Genomic DNA, 16,353 nt, shown 5'->3' on the forward strand with positions numbered 1-16,353 from the left:
AGGCAGGAGGATCACTTAAGACCAGGAGTTCAAGACCAGCCTGGGTAACATAGTGAGACTCTGTCTCTGCAAAAATAAAAGAAAATGAGCTGGGTGTGGTGGCATATGCCTGTAGTTCTAGCTACTCAGGGTGCGGAGGTGGGAGGATTACTTGAGCCCAGGAGGCTGAGGCTACAGTGAGCTATAATCATGCCATTGCACTCCAGCATGGACGACAGAGCAAGACCCCAACTCTAAAAAATTTTTTTTTAAATAAAATAAAAAAATAAAAAACATTAGTAAGCAAAGCAACTGATCTCTAGTGAGGTGAACTCAAGACAAGGGTCTGCGGGAGTTCTCTCCACAGACTGCCGTGCCAGAACCAGGGGAGAGTTTAGATATCCAGGTGTGAGAGGCAATGGGAAGAACGAGTTTTAGAATCTTCGCTACTGACGCAGCCATTTCTGGTTGGTTTATGGAGGGTAAACCCATTTAACTTCTTCAATGTTAAACAAAAATTCACCATCACCATGGTCAACTAAAGCAAAAGGCTATTAGACAGGTTGAGAAACTGATTTTTTTTTTTTTTTTTTTTGAGATGGAGTCTCGCTCTGTTGCTCAGGCTGGAGCACAGTGGCACGATCTTGGCTCACTGCAAGCTCCGCTTCCTGGGTTCACGCCATTCTCCTGCCTCGGCCTCCAGAGTAGCTGGGATTACAGGCACCCACCACCACGCCCAGCTAATTTTTTGTATTTTTAGGAGAGACGGGGTTTCACCGTTTTAGCCAGGATGGTCTCGATCTCCTGACCTTGTGATCGGCACGCCTCGGCCTCCCAAAGTGCTGGGATTACAGGCGCGAGCCAACGCGCCCATCCGAGAAACTGATTTTTGAAGACACGGTACTTACATGACAACAAATGAAAAGATCCCAGGACACTAACTCTGAGTTGTCTTGAAGCATTCACTACCGTTGAGTGAGAATGCTCTACACTTGACAGTTAAAAAGGGGGGCAGCAGGATTTATAGTGGTGTACTTAAGACAAGACTATACTTGTCTGTCAGGAGCCAGGATAAAAAGAAATGATGTGGCTCTGCCCTGATAAGCCAGCAGGAGGGCAGATTCCCACAACATCATCTCCATCTCATGCCAGCCCCGAAGCCGGAGGTCATCATTGCACGTTTCACAGGGTTTTCCCCAAGCAGAGGTGATTTGAAAGGAACAGTGGACAGAAGATGGACAAACAGGTGAGAAGGATAGGGGGACACTGTTAAGATTCTGACAGCTGAGCAGAGTTCTGGCTAGAACTCTGGGGTTGCTATCATCAGACAACCATTTGCTATTTAAGCAGCAGGACAGATCGTATTTAAACTCTCCTCATAAGGAAGATGGAACAACTGAGGTTTGTGTGCAGTGCAACCTTTTACTTGGCTGCAAAGCCCCAGTAATCCTCAATAAGGGACAAGGTCTGTGGCTCCCAGCATTTCTTCAATTCTCTAGCAGCCCCTGGATGACCCAGCGCAGATCAGATTTACTCACCCAGTGTTTCCGATCAACATCTTCATCTGCATCCCACTTGCGAGTTAAGAAAGGGTGTTTTTTGCTGATTATTTCTCCTTCAAAGAAGGTTGTAAGGGTTGGATACTCCTATGGTAAAAATCCAAATATCAAAATAAGATGTTGACTGAGAGTTTTTAACCTTTTTAACAAAGGAAGAATCAACTTCGCTTTAACTTCTTTCCAGTACCTAGACACTGCTACCTGACAATCCAAACCAGAGTTAGATCCAGCCAGTTTGCCAACAGGCTGTGGCAATGGACCTGAATCTAAATCACCCAGAGAATGAAGGGTTTCCTGGATTTTGCCAGCAGCAGACAGCCCTTCTTTGACTTCAACTGTTACATGCTAGTCTCTTAGAAAGTAATTTGGATATTTCCACAAATAAATTTTGAGTATTCTAGCATACAAAGCAGATCATAACTTAGTAGGTTTTACTTTCCAAGGTTAGACCCAAAGAGGCTCCAAAATCACTGTGTTTCCCGCTAAGGCTCCCTCAAGCCACTGGTTCTCCAACTGGCTCAGTCATTCGTCCCTTTTACACCAATTCTCCAAGGTTCCAGGGTGGATTTTGGGGTAGAATACTTTTTTATTTTTCCTGAGACAGAGTCTTGCTCTGTCGCCCAGGCTGGAGTACAGTGGCACAATTTCAGCTCACTGCAACCTCCTCCCACACCTTGGGTTTAAGTGGTTCTCCTACCTCAGCCTCCCGAGTAGTTGGGATTACAGGTGGCCACCACCACGCCCAGCTAATGTTTGTATTTTTAGTAGAGATGGGGTTTGGCCATGTTGGCCAGGCTGGTCTCGAACTCCTGACCTCAGGTGATCCACCCGCCTTGGCCTCCCGAAGTACTAGGATTACAGGTGTGAGCCACCACACCCAGCCTAGAATACCTTTTATTTTGGCTGGGCACGGTGGCTCATGCCTGTAATCCCAGCACTTTGGGAGGCCGAGGTGGGAGGATCACCTGAGGTCAGGAGTTCAAGACCAACCTGACCAACATGGAGAAACCTCATCTCTACTAAAAATACAAAATTAGCCGGGCATGGTGGCGCATGCCTGTAATCCCAGCTACTGGGGAGGCTGAGGCAGGAGATTGCTTGAACCTGGAGGCGGAGTTTGCAGTGAGCCGAGATCACACCATTGCACTCCAGCCTGGGCAATAAGAGTGAAACTCTGTCTCAAAAAATGTAAATACTTTTTTTCAGTGTTCTACATGTTCAGAGAAACTTCTAGTAATCAACTATACAAATGGTCCCTGAAGGTAGTCTTAGAATACCTTGATATATAGGGATACATTTAATTCTGTCACATGAACTAAGAACAACTTATATGAGGAAAAACATATGAACTAAGAACAATTTATATGAGGAAAAACATATGTAAATCGTGTCTGAATGTAAAAACCACGCCGTTGAAAATGTAAACAAGAAGCCATGTGCTGGCTTGGGTGCTTTGTTAATTGCTCTTTGTTCATGCGTTAATAAGTAGGCACCAATGATTTTAAAAAACATTAATAAGACAAAAAGTTAACACCGTAAAAAGTCTACAATTTCTCTGCATTTGTAGAAACCAACCAACCACCCACCTCTCAGGCTACCTTGCCAAGCCCCTGGTGTCTGCCAGGAGCACGGTTATGAGAGTCACTGGCCTGGCAAACCACAGATGACAGTCCTAACGTCGAGAACTGCAGAGGGCCCACGTTTTTCCTTCAGATCAGATGTAAGCCCCTCTTATTCTGCATCAAACACCTCATTCTGATGGCTTTGCCACATCTACCAACCTGGCCTGCATGTAGTGCAGGACCTTCCTGAGACAGGCTGCCACAGTAAAAGCCACTGGCGCAGAGGCTCCCAGGAAACAGAACATCACCACCGCTGCAGGTGACTCAGGAGGCCTGCTTTAGGATGACACCGTGGAGGGGATCTGTTTCCTGAACAGTGAACTTAAAATATGATAAATCTAACACTGTCCCAAACCCACAACCCCCCTATCCTAACACTGTTGCTGGATTCATCACATAAATATTTAAATACATAGACTGAAAAAATGAGAGAGGAGAAATTTTCCTAAATGTAAACCTAATTTTTAAGGTATAAGCTAACTTTTTTTTTTGGTGGGGGGACAGAGTCTCACTCTGTTGCCCAGGCTGGAATGCAGTGGCGCGATCTCGGCTCACTGCAACCTCTGCCTCCCGGGTTCAGGTGATTCTCCTGCCTCAACCTCCCGAGTAGCTGGGATTACAGGTGTATGCCACCAGGCCTGTCTAATTTTTTATATTTTTAGTAGAGACAGGTTTCACGGTGTTAGCCAGGATGGTCTTGATCTCTTGACCTCGTGATCCACCTGCCTCAGCCTCCCAAAGTGCTGGGATTACAGGCATGAGCCAACTAGAAACTGTTTATATTATTTTACTGAGTTTCAAGCTTTAATCTTTTTTCTGAACTTCCTTGAAAGGGATAGGATGAAATGATAAAGAGGTTTTAATACAAGGCCAAGCCTGGTGGCTCACACCTGTAATGCCAGCACTCTAGGGGGCCAAGGCAGGAGGATCACTTGAGCCTAGGAGATCAAGACCAGCTTAGGCAACATAGTAAGACCCAGTCTCTATTTTTAAAAAAGGGAGGGGTGGGGAGGAGGTCCTAATATGATTAAAACACTTACGGTTTAAATCACTAGTTTTCCTAATGAATAATTCTGCATTGACTTCTTTGTAAACATACTTTAGGCAGTATATCAGGGTGACCACAGAGTACCCTCAAACTTTGAGAATTAAATAAAATAAATACCTAATAAATGAGATTCAGTGTGTACAGAAGTCACCGAAAAGATAAAATATTCTCAGAGCAGGAACAGGAAATTGAAGCACTTTATTACAGCCCAATGAGGGGTAATTTATGGAGCTTACGAAAAACCATGTCAGAAGAAAGGATATCGAGAAATGAGTAAGAGAGGCAGCAAAAGCAGGAGTGGGCATCCCGTGGTGGGTCTGGCTGTTGTCAGACATTTAAGTCCCCCAACTAAAGCTCTCATTGATTCCAGGCTCACCCAAAACTGTCTGGTGATGGGTACCACGACTTTCCATGTAGACCTGTCTTCTGAGGGATTAACATTCAATTGGCCGATAAGTCAACAGGAACTTCTGGAACATACAGGAATCTCATTCTGTGACAAAAACTGGCACTTTTGTTTTTGTGAGTTTTGGTAGGTGTGACCTGTCTCCCTAGTTAAGCACAAGTCTAACATAGCTTCAGCTGGAGCTTCCAACCCTTCCAAACCCAAGTAATGAGTAAGTGGGGGGCCTGCCCATGGCCCCCAAAGGCTGGGCTCCCAGGTACCCCCTGAAAGCTGCTGGGTTCCCCGGAAAGGTCGCCTCTCTTGACTGACGGATGGCTCAAAAGTGCAAAAGGAATGTTATTTCGTATTTGTTCTTTACATTTCTAGAATTTCACTTCCAGAAGGCATAAAAACAAACTTTAAAGCTCTGTTTTGCAATGTGGCAATTCCTCAAAGAGCTAAAAACGGGAACTATCATTCGACCCAGCAATCCCATTATTGGGTATATACCCAGAGGAATACAAATCATTCTACTATAAAGACACATGCATGCAAATGTTCACTGTAGCACTATTCACAATAGCAAAAAGTGGGTCAACCTAAATGCCCATCAATGACAGATTGGATAAAGAAAACATGGTATATATACACCAAGGAATACTATGCAGCCATAAAAAGAAATGAGATCATGTCTTCGTCATGATCTTTGTCACACCCATTGTGTGAACATGGGTAGAGCTAGAGGCCATTATCCTTAGCAAACTAATGCAGGAACAGAAAACCAAATACCGCCCTTATAAGTAGGAGCTAAATGATGAGAACTCACGGGCTCAAAAAAGGAAATAACAGGCTCACGTCTGTAACCCCAGCACTTTGGGAGGCTGAGGCAGGCAAATCACCTGAGGTCAAGAGTTAGAGACCAGCCTAGCCAACATGGTGAAACCCCATCTCCACCAAAAGTACAAAAAAAATTTAGCCTGGTGTGGTGGTACATGCTACCTGGGAAGCTGAGCAGGAGAACTGCTTGAACCTGGGAGGCAGAGGTTGCAGTGAGCAGATATTGCACCACTGCACTCAAGCCTGGGCAACAGAGCGAGACTTCATCTCAAAAAAAAAAGAAGGGAAGAACAGACAATGGGGCCTACTTGAGGGTGGAGGGTGGGAGAAGGGAGAGGAGCAGAAAAAATAATCAGTACTAGGCTTAGTACCTGGATGACAAAATAATCTCCACAACAGTTATATAGGTAAACCGTGACATAAGTTTATCTATATATCAAACCTGCACGTGTACACCCAAGCCTAAAATAAAAATTAAAAAAAAAAAAAAAAAAGCTGTGCTTGTTTGTGAATGTGAGGTAGCTAAGAGGCCATTTATCTCCTTTTTTTTTTTTTTTTTGACACTTAGCTCCTTTTTTTTTTTGACACGAAGTCTCACTCTGTTGCCCAGGTTGGAGTCCAGTGGCATGATCTGAACTCACTACAAACTCTGCCTCCTGGGCTCAAGCAATTCTCCTGCCTCAGCCTCCTGAGTAGCTGGGATTACAGGTGCCCGCCACCACGTCCAGCTAATTTTTGTATTTTTAGTAGAGATGGGGTTTCACCATGTTGTCCAAGCTGGTCTCGAACTCCTGACCTCAGGGGATCCACCTGTCTCAGCCTCCCAAAGTGCTGGGATTACAGGTGTGAGCCACCATGCCTGGCCTAACTCCATTTTAGTAGATACTTTTCCATATTGTATACGTGAGGAAGGCAACTACTATGACTAAAACCCAAATTATAGTTTAATTAAAATAAATTAAAAATTTGATATTTTTGCCAGGCACGGTGGCTCATGCCTGTAATCCCAGCACTTTGGGAGGCCAAGGTGGGTGGTTTATCTGAGGTCAGGAGTTCAAGACCAGCCTGGCCAACATGGTAAAACCCCATTTCTACTAAAAATAGAAAAATTAGCCAGGTGTGGTGGCACATGCCTGTAATTCCAGCTACTCGGGAGGCTGAGGCATGGGAATTGCTTGAACCTGGGAGGTGGAGGTTGCAGTGAGCTGAGATCGCACAACTGCACTCCAGCCTGGGTGACAGAGCAAGACTCTGCCTCAAAAAAAAATAAAAATAAAAATAAACATAAAAAATTGATATTTTAACAAATATAAATGGAAAAGAAAAAAAACCCAAATACAGGTACAAAATTTATTCAAAGATTCATCGTAGTTTTCTGCATTTTACTATTATCTACAGCAACCATATACTAGACTTATAATTTTAAAAGTTATCAGGCCGGGTGTGGTGGCTCACGCCTGTAATCTCAACACTTTGGGAGGCCAAGGAGGGTGGACACTTGAGGTCAGGAGTTCGAGACCAGCCTGGCCAACATGACGAAACCCTGTCTCTACTAAAATTAAAAAAGTTAGTTGGGCAGGGTGGCGCACGCCTGTAATCCCAGCTACTCCGGAGGCTGAGGCAGGAGAATCGCTTGAACTTGGGAGGCAGAGGTTGTGGTAAGGTGAGATCACACCGCTGCACTCCAGCCTGGGTGACCGAGACTCTGTCTCAAAAAAAAAAAAGTTATCAGCCGGGCGCAGTGGCTCACACATGTAATCCCAGCACTATGGGAAGCCGAGACGGGCGGATCATGAGGTCAGGAGATCGAGACCATCCTGACTAACACGGTGAAACCCCGTCTCTACTAAAAATACAAAAAAATTAGCCGGGTGTGGTGGCAGGCACCTGTAGTCCCAGCTACTTGGGAGGCTGAGGCAGGAGAACGAAGTGAACCCAGGAGGTGGAGCTTGCAGTGAGCCTAGATAGCGCCACTGCACTCCAGCCTGGGTGACTGAGCGAGACTCCATCTCAAAAAAAAAAAAAAAGTTAACACATAGTTGCACAACTTTGTGAATACACTAAAAACCAATGAACTGTATACTTTAAATGGGTGAAATGTATGGTACGTGAATATATCTCAATAAAGCTACTAAAAAACATTATTTAAAAAGAATTCTTCTACATCTAAGGCCTGAGCAGGACTTGCTTTAACTCAACACCCCGCAGCAGCATAACGTGGTCTGTTTATTGCTCGACCAGGAACAGGCAACTCTGGGGAGGGTATGTGCTCATCGAGGCCACGCCATCTGCAGAGGTTCTGTTAAAAGCCTAGGGCTCCCCTTGGGTTAGCCCCCAGTGAAGGGCCATTGTCAGTGCCCCCTCCTCAAAGGAGGCTGACTGCAGCTCTCGACTCACAGGGGCTTCCTAAAGGAAGGGCTACTTGCTCCCGATGGAGAGCTCAATGCCATTAGCATTTCTGTATACTTCTTCAAGATTTCGAATGCTACTTACCATTTCTGTGCAGCTTCTTATCACCCAAATGACTGGTTTTGGAGTCACTGTTAACATTCCAATGCCTTAACACACTTGCTGGTTTCCTTATGAAATTCAGTGTTTATGTTCTGCACCCAGTTAAGTAATGTATTTGGCTACCTGAGAGTTGAGCATATTCTGTTTTAGTATCTTTTCTCCTACCACAAACCCAAAGACTGGAATCCTGTATTTTGCTATCACTTCTGCTCCTACTTGATTTGATGCAATTCTCGAATTAAAGAAGAAATACCTTTAGTCTCAACAACAAACTTCATAGGAGATTCTTAATCAGTTAACCTTCTAATAGAAAAGCAGGAGAACCAGAAAGGAACCAGGAGCCAGAAACTTGTCTTAAGACTGAGGCTCATCAGGACTTTACAAGAGAATCACATATTAGTATCATATTCGAGTCTGTCATTTTCTCTAACATTCTTTCCTTACCCCCAGAACAAGTCTATTGATTGTCTTAGACAGAGCAGGGATTTTTTTTTTTGAGACAAAGTTTCACTCTTGTTGCCCAGGCTGGAGTACAATGGTGCAATCTTGGCACACTGCAACCTCCGCCTCCCAGGTTCAAGCGACCCTCCTGCCTCAGCCTCCTGAGTAGCTGGGATTATAGGTGCCTGCCAACATACCCAGCTAATTTTTGTATTTTTAGTAAAGACGGGGTTTCACCATGTTGACCAGGCTGGTCTTGAACTCCTGACCTCAGGTGATCCACCCACCTCGGCCTCCCAAAGTGCTGGGATTACAGGTGTGAGCCACCACGCCCGACCCCGTTTTTTTTTTTTTTTAAAGAGAGAGGATCTTCTTAGGTTGCCCAGGCTGGAGTGCAGTGGCTATTCACAGGCATGATCACAGCACACTGCTGCCTTCAAATCCTTGCCTCAAGCGATCCTCCGGCCTCAGTCTTCTGAGTAGCTAGGACTACAGGCACACACCACCATGCCTGGCTAATTTATTAAAAATTATTTGTAGCAACAAGGTCTTGCTATGCTGTCCAAGCTGGTCTTGAATTCCTGGCCCCAAGTGATCCTCCTGCTTTGACCTCCCAAAATGTTGGGATTACAGGTGTGAGCCACAGCACCCAGCTTGGAGCAGGAATTTTTAATTCTCAACTTCACAGATGAGGACACTGAAAGAAGTTAAAGGTCACAGATGCAGGAAGGGGCAGAAGAAGAACGCCACCCCAGCTCCTTTCCACTGCCCCATCCAGCAGAGCACTCTGTCCAAATACTGCTGGGTCATCAGACCATGAGAGCTGACAAAGGCCAGAGGTCCCTGCAGCTAGGTCCAGCCTGGGCATTCCCAGCATTTGGAGGGCCAGTCCAGCTACCTCCTTCCACTTCCTGTTTCCTTGCTAACGGAAAAGAAAGGATGCTCCTCCTTGCTTTCTAAAGTCCCAGGCATTCTGAGGTTTAAAAAGTTGGTTCAAAGAAAATAAAATACTCTGCACAGCAGGTACTTCTGCTGGAAACTAGATGGTCACTTCCCTTTTTTTTTTTTTGAGACAGGGTCTTGCTCTGTTGCCCAGGTTGGAGTGCAGTGATATGATCTTGGCTCACTGCAACCTCTGCCTCTCTGGTTCAAGTGATTCTCTGTGCCTCAGCCTCCCAAGTAGCTGGAACTACAGGTCCGTGCCACCACACCTGGCTAATTCTTTTTTTTTTTTTTTTGTATGTTTAGTAGAGATGGGGTTTCAACCATGTTGGCCAGGCTGGTCTCCCTACCTCAAGTGATCTGCACGCCTCAGGCTCCCAAAGTGTTGCGATTACAGGCATGAGCCACCGCGACCAGCCAGTAACTTTTCATTGTTCCAATGAACTAAGAGGTTTAAAGAACTTAAAAGCTCATTTTTTATAGGACTGATGCTTATCTCAGAAACTGTTAAACTTATGATGAGGGTGGTAGCTATATTCTTATTATTTTTTCCCCCAAAAAGGGTTAAAAATAAAATCAATAGTGTTGCTTGTGACAATTGTGATGTACTTATAAACTTCTCTTTAAAAGATTTGTGAATCTGTACACTTCTCAACAGGACACACTGAAACTGCCTGTTTTATGTTCCCTATACAGTAGCAATGCTCAGGAGTAGTCTGCTTTAACTAGGCCTCAAGGAGTTGAGACCACCTGCCCTTAACCCCAATGAGCCTGTAGAGCACACCACAGACTTTCTAGTGCTGGTTCGTGTGAGCAAGTGCTTACCTCAGTAAGGCCTTTAATCTTCAAGTACCCACAAAGGTAAGAGTTCCCCGTGTCCACGTGCTGAAAAGAAAGGATACACAGCCTGTCACAAATAGATAAACTTACGGCCGGACGCGGTGGCTCACGCTTGTAATCCCAGCACTTTGGGAGGCCGAGGCGGGCGGATCACGAGGTCAGGAGATCGAGACCATGGTGAAACCCCGTCTCTACTAAAAATACAAAAAATTAGCCGGGCGTGGTGGCGGGCGCCTGTAGTCCCAGCTACTCGAGAGGCTGAGGCAGGAGAATGGCGTGAACCCGGGAGGCAGAGCTTGCAGTGAGCCGAGATTGCGCCACTGCACTCCAGCCTGGGCGACAGAGCGAGACTCCGTCTCAAAAAAAAAAAAAAAAAAAATAGATAAACTTACTAGGGGACATGCAGGAGGGTACTCTGCAAATCCTGTGAGGCCAGACTGGTGGTCAGTGAATACCCAGCGCAGCCCAAGGCTCACCCAGTCTCTGGAATCTTGATAAGTTCTCCCCACACACATGCCTGTTCTGCCAAAGCAAACTGATCCCAAGACCCTCTCAACTTTCTTCAGCTGAATATCATGAGACTGAAGTGCCTTTCTGAAATGGGGTGCCCACTCAAATTCATTTTCTGTACTATCTTCAACACACGTCTCCCGGTCATCTAGAGACCTTGAGCACTGCTGGGCACAGGGCCTCTGTCTCTGCCTGTACACATGGTGTCATCCCTAACCTCAGGCTTGACTTTCTTTCCAATGTCTTTCAAGCCTTTTTCTATTTCTGTGTTGCTCAATCATTGGTCTAGGAGGTCTGCTCCTCTTCTTGTTTTCACACTAAACATTATCCTGCATTCTCTCTTTATGAAATGGGCAGACTGTTCAGAAATGGCATCTTATAAAGACTTATGTGGTATAAACTTCAGTTATGAACCAAAATACCAACCCAAAATCTGACTATATTGTGAATGTCCACTCTGTGCATTTTATATATGGATGCTGTGTTTCTTAATGAAAAGAGTCAGGAGCCTAAAATAAATAGAAATAACAGGCATAGTAGACTTTGAGGTTTAGCAGTCACCAATTACTGGTTGCTGAGACACTGCCGGATGCCTACCCAACAACCAATTTCCTCCTTTTTCACGCTGCCAGGGCCCAGTTTTTGCTCTGGTACCTACCTACCACATAAGACTTTGTCAACCTGATGGATCTAAGGCACACAGGTGTCCCTATCCCCTTGCAAGTCATGTATTTAGGGGTGAGTGACCCATTTCTGGCCCATCAGATGTGTAAGTCTCCTGGGTGCATCTGTGAAAAATCCCTGGTTTTTGAAGAGGCGCATGAGGAAGAAATGGCTTTTCTGTCCCCTGGTGGTGGCAGTATCTGCATGGAGTGTCCAGTCCTGGGGCAGACATCTAGACCACAGGGGAGAAATAGGCCAGGAAATGCTGAGGATGGTAGTACAGAAAGATGGAAAAAACTGGGCCCATCGTAGGCCTCTGAATTAACCAACCTGAAGCCACGTCACCTCAAAATTTCTGATGTGAGATTTCACCCAAATCTATACAGACTCATTCTGGATAGGGAGTTTCAGATTTCATGACAGTTGGATTCACTTTCAAGGTAAATCCTTGAATTAAAGCAAACCAAGTACAAGGGTACCTGTGGTACATTGAGATTTTAATGTTAAGTGAGGTCTTATTTCAATAAATTAGAATAGTTTTGTGGCATTTATCAGATTTGTGAACTTGATTACTTCCAATTATACCATAAATCAAATACTAAGCCATGCTTAAAAACTGTAATGAACTTAGTCAACCAGATGATGTCAGCACCAAAGCAAATGAACTTCAATGAAGCCAAAGTGCCTTCACAGTTTGGTGCTGGTGACAAAGGTATTCCCTATGAAAACTGCCAAAGCATTTTAAATATCCTCATCTGCTGACCTTGGCATTGTACATTATCTAAAACAGCTAATCCACACTAACATGGTTCAGCAAAGAACTTTTATTAAAGGACACATAATTCTAACCTGAGTCTTTAAATTTCATGTATGCAATTCCCATTGAATTCAATATAGTTTGGGGTTTCACAGCTGCTGAAAAGTGTATCAGGTGGCAAGGATATTTGCTAATAAGATTAAAAATTGAAATGTAAATTGGCTAACATTTTGCATGGATTATCACATGCTCAAGAATCAGAATTTCAGCTTGGCCTCCATTCAACCAAGTGTCTCTCTACTCTGCCCATATTGATCTTGATAATGGTTGGTGAACTCAAATATACCACAACGCATACAGCTTTTGCCAAACGGCAAGCGAGCATCTCAAGAAAGATAACAGGGCACATGTTTAGCAAGAAGGTCTCACAGCACAGCTGTGTCCAATGGCTGTTCTTTTAAATATTCCTTTCACAGCGACCAGGGCTCCCTTCTACTGCTGGCTTCTTAGATGGCAGGGGAGGAAAGAGGAGTCACAGTAAGTGGGGGCTGGAGAGGAGACCCAGTCAGAAACTCACAAAGGTTTGAGGAACTCTTTAAACTAAAATCACAGAAAAGAAAGTACTCCAAAACAACAACAACAAAAACACATGAAAAGATGCACAACATCACAGTCATTATAGAAATTCAAATCAAGACTACAGTGAGAGACCACTTCAAAAACACTAGGATGGCTACAACAAAAAAGATGAACAGTGAGTGTTGGCGAGGATGTGGAGAAACTGGAACCCTCACCCACTGCTGGTGGAAATGTAAAACAATGCAGGGGCGGTTTCTCAAAATGTTAAAACAGAGTTACCATGTGACCCAGCAATTGCACTCCCAGGTAGTTATCTACTGAAGTGAAATATACATCCACATAAAAACTTGTACATAAATGTTCATAGCAGTAATATTCATAGTAGCCAAAAGTGGAAACAACCCAAATGTCCATCAACTGATCACTGGATAAACAAAATGTTGTATATCCGTTCAATAGACAATTGTTACAATGAACAATGCAACAATAAAAAGGAATATAAGTGCTGATATATATTACCATATGGATGAACCTTGAGGACATTATGCTAAGTGAAAGAAGCCAATCTCAAAGGGACAAATACTATATGATTATACGAAATGTCCAGAATAGACAAACAACAACAAAAATAGATGAGCAGTTGCCTAGGATTGGAGGGGGGGTTATGGCTAAGGGTTACAAGGTTTCCTTTTGGGGGGATGAAAATATTCTAAAATTAGGTTGTGTTGGTGGTTAAACAACTGTGAATATACTAAAAACTACTGAATTGTACACCTTAAATAAGTGAATTGTATCTAAATAAAGATACACAAAGAAAGAAAGAAAACAAAAGAAACAAAAAGAAGCTGAGTTATAAAAGTCAGAAGTATTTTAAGTCTAAGAAGGCTGTGTCTGTGAAACTAGTCCTGGCTGAAAAACCAGATGATGGGGCAATTCACATGCCACTGACTAGTCGTGATGATGACCAAGCAGCTCACCAATCCAGATGTAGGGCAGCATTCATTGGCATGACCACCACCCCCACCATCAGACATCCTACTCAAGTGGCTCCCAGCCATCCACCAGGTTTCTGCTCTGGGCTTCCTGAGACCTATCAGCCCTGCCCCAACTCAACCACCGCTTCCCCTGGTTCATGATTCTCCTTCTGAAAGGAGCTCAGAAGTGATACCCTAATGACAGAAGGGAGCAGCAGTTGCTGCAGTAGCCAAAGCAGACTCCCCTTTGACGCCTGGCTATCCTGCCAGTTGTCCCCTACTACATCAGAAACCATCAAACTGAACAACAGGGACAAATCCAAGATCATCCCAAACGTGACCCACCCAGGGATCTCACCTCCAGAATTCTATGACTACGTGCAAAACAAACAGAAAAACCCCTGTATCTTCATACTCGACTCTCACATTTTAAGAAAAAGAGAAGAGGATCACCACATTAGGCACAGAGTTATGAAGACAAAAATATTTCAGCCACAATCATACTTCCATTATAATAAATATAGCGGCTCATGATAGAACTTTACAGCCCAAAGATATGATTAACATGACGATGCTGTTTCAAGTAAGCAGAGAAAACGATTTATTCCCACAAAGCAGTATGAGAATAAAAGAGTGATGAGTGCTCTGCAGTTAGCAGAAAGACCATTGTCTTTTGGATGGGAGACCTACTCTTCAGAAGTGAAACTAAGATTTGTTTTAAATGACCAAAAGGAGAGCTTGAGGAACAGATATACTGCACATTCCACCCTAACACCCCGGGGGCGGTGCGGGGGGGGCAGTGGGGCAGCACACAGTGCCTTTCAGAGGGACAGGTGTTTGGAGGGGCTTCTGGGAACAGCCTGGCAGACGAGGTGTCAGACTAAGGAAAAAAGGGCAAAGGGAAGGGGAAAGGGGTCCTTAGGCAGGCAGGGGTAGGTATAGAGGAGGAAGAGTTTCGTGGGGAGGGGAGATAAAAGAGTATTCACCCCTGCCACTCCATTTCAGCTGGCAAAAAGTGTCAAGCCTGAGAGGAGTGAGGTGTGGGAAAGGCCCAGACAAGTGAAGCCGTACTTCCGAAGCTGATCAGGGACTGGCAGCAGGTATTCAGGAAACCAGGTCAAATGGCGGGAGGCGACTGGACATGAACTAAAATTGGGTGAGTTAGATTTCCCAGTACATGGGTACCAGAGACTAAGAGGAAGCCCTGTGCCTGTGTAGAGAAAAGTTAACAAGAGGAAAGAGGGTCCCCTGGAACCAGGATCGAGCAAGACGAAGGTATGGGGTGGGGAAGTCTGGATAGAGGCCAGGAAGACTGGGAAAAGACCGCAAATGGTCCCACAGCAGGGGCAGGAGGCCTGGGGGTGGAGAAGCTGGAAGGAGCTGAGTGCCTGGACCATGAAGAGACAGAAGCAGTGAGTGGAACAGGGGACCCAGGAGGCAACATCCCAGCAGACTGTGAGCACTCAGGGAGTGAGCGCCTGGTCTTGAGGTGAGGCCAGGGCCTGACCAATCAGTTGTGGGTTAGGTGCTCCCCCGTCTGGGGGTCTGATGAAGCCCTCCTAAGGAGATCTCGGGAGGAGGAAGACCCCAAGGTCTGCGGATTCCTGGAACTGAGGAAGGAGCAGGAGGGCATGTCTCAGGTCTGAGAGAATCTGACGTGGGCCCAGACACGGGGAGGGTCCCGAGTCTGGTGAAACCAATGGAGAGTTCTTCAGGGTCTGAAAAGGGCTGGTGGCAGCCCCTGATCTAGGGACGACAGGTCATGGGGAGGAAGGACCCGGGCCTTCCCCGAGTCATGAGGGGCTTCCGGATCCCAGACGGGCCGGTCACGGGCTTCAAGTCTGGGAGTGTTCGGGGTCCGCCAGGAGCCGGTCACGACGGGCTCTGGGTCTGAAGGGGCAGGTCAAGGCTGGGGCTCGGAGAGTGTGAGACACAGGCTGGGCAGGTCCCGGGTGGGAAGCGCCGGGTGCAGGAGGCCCCGGCGGCGAGGGCCTGTTCCGCGGCTGCGAGCTCGAGGAGCCGAGGCGGGCACGGCCCGTGAGCGCCGCGAGGAGGCCCTCGGGCCCCGGCCCGGCCCGGCGCTCACCTGCAGCACCACCTCTACGTCGTACGAGTTCCCCTTGCTCTTCTGGTGGCCGCGGAACTTGGAGCCGCTGTAGAGCAGGCTGGTGGCCACGCCGGGCTGCTGGGTGTTGATGGGCGGCGGCGGGATGAGGGAGGCCGCGGAGGCAGCAGAGGCACCGGCCGGCGGGGGACACTCGGTGCGGACCGGCATCGCGGGGTCCCCCGGAGCCAGGGCTGGGGGGAGTGGGAGAGCAACCGCCGCCGCCGCGCGGGAGCCGAGGAGGGTGGCGGGGAGGGAGAGGCCGGGGCGCGCACGCGCGGGGTGGGGGCGGGAGGGGCGACCACCCGCCCGCTGCCTGCGGACCAAGCGCTCCGGCCGCCACTGGGACCCAGGGACCTGCGAGCAGGGCCTCCCAGTCCTGAGCTGGGTCCCCCTCCCGACTTGCCCTCGCGCACACATACACACACACAGACACTCACAGACACACACACACACACACACACACACACACACACAAACACACACCCCGCCCCTTCCGATTGGCTCAGGCGAGCCTGGGGGGCGGGAGCAGGCTCACGCGGCGCTTCCGCCCATTGGCGGGAGGAGAAAACACGTGGCGCGGTGCGCGAGCGGCCCGCTGG

At 46.7% G+C, this 16,353-nt stretch overlaps 1 protein-coding gene across 1 annotated transcript in view; it reads right to left on the reverse strand.

The window, feature by feature from the left end:
* The window catches only part of GID4 (GID complex subunit 4 homolog), a 28,955-nt gene extending 12,604 nt beyond the window's left edge, over window positions 1–16,351 (reverse strand). The window contains exons 1-3 of the mRNA XM_003279866.3: window positions 15,734–16,351; window positions 10,150–10,209; window positions 1,518–1,625 (exon numbers count right to left, since the gene is read on the reverse strand). Coding sequence (XP_003279914.2) covers window positions 1,518–1,625; window positions 10,150–10,209; window positions 15,734–16,171 — 606 coding nt within the window. The 5' untranslated portion in view covers window positions 16,172–16,351. The remainder of the gene's footprint in view (window positions 1–1,517; window positions 1,626–10,149; window positions 10,210–15,733) is intronic.
* Window positions 16,352–16,353: the final 2 nt, after the last annotated feature.

Source organism: Nomascus leucogenys, chromosome 14 (genome assembly GCF_006542625.1).
Source record: "Nomascus leucogenys isolate Asia chromosome 14, Asia_NLE_v1, whole genome shotgun sequence".
Taxonomy (NCBI): Eukaryota; Metazoa; Chordata; class Mammalia; order Primates; family Hylobatidae; genus Nomascus; species Nomascus leucogenys.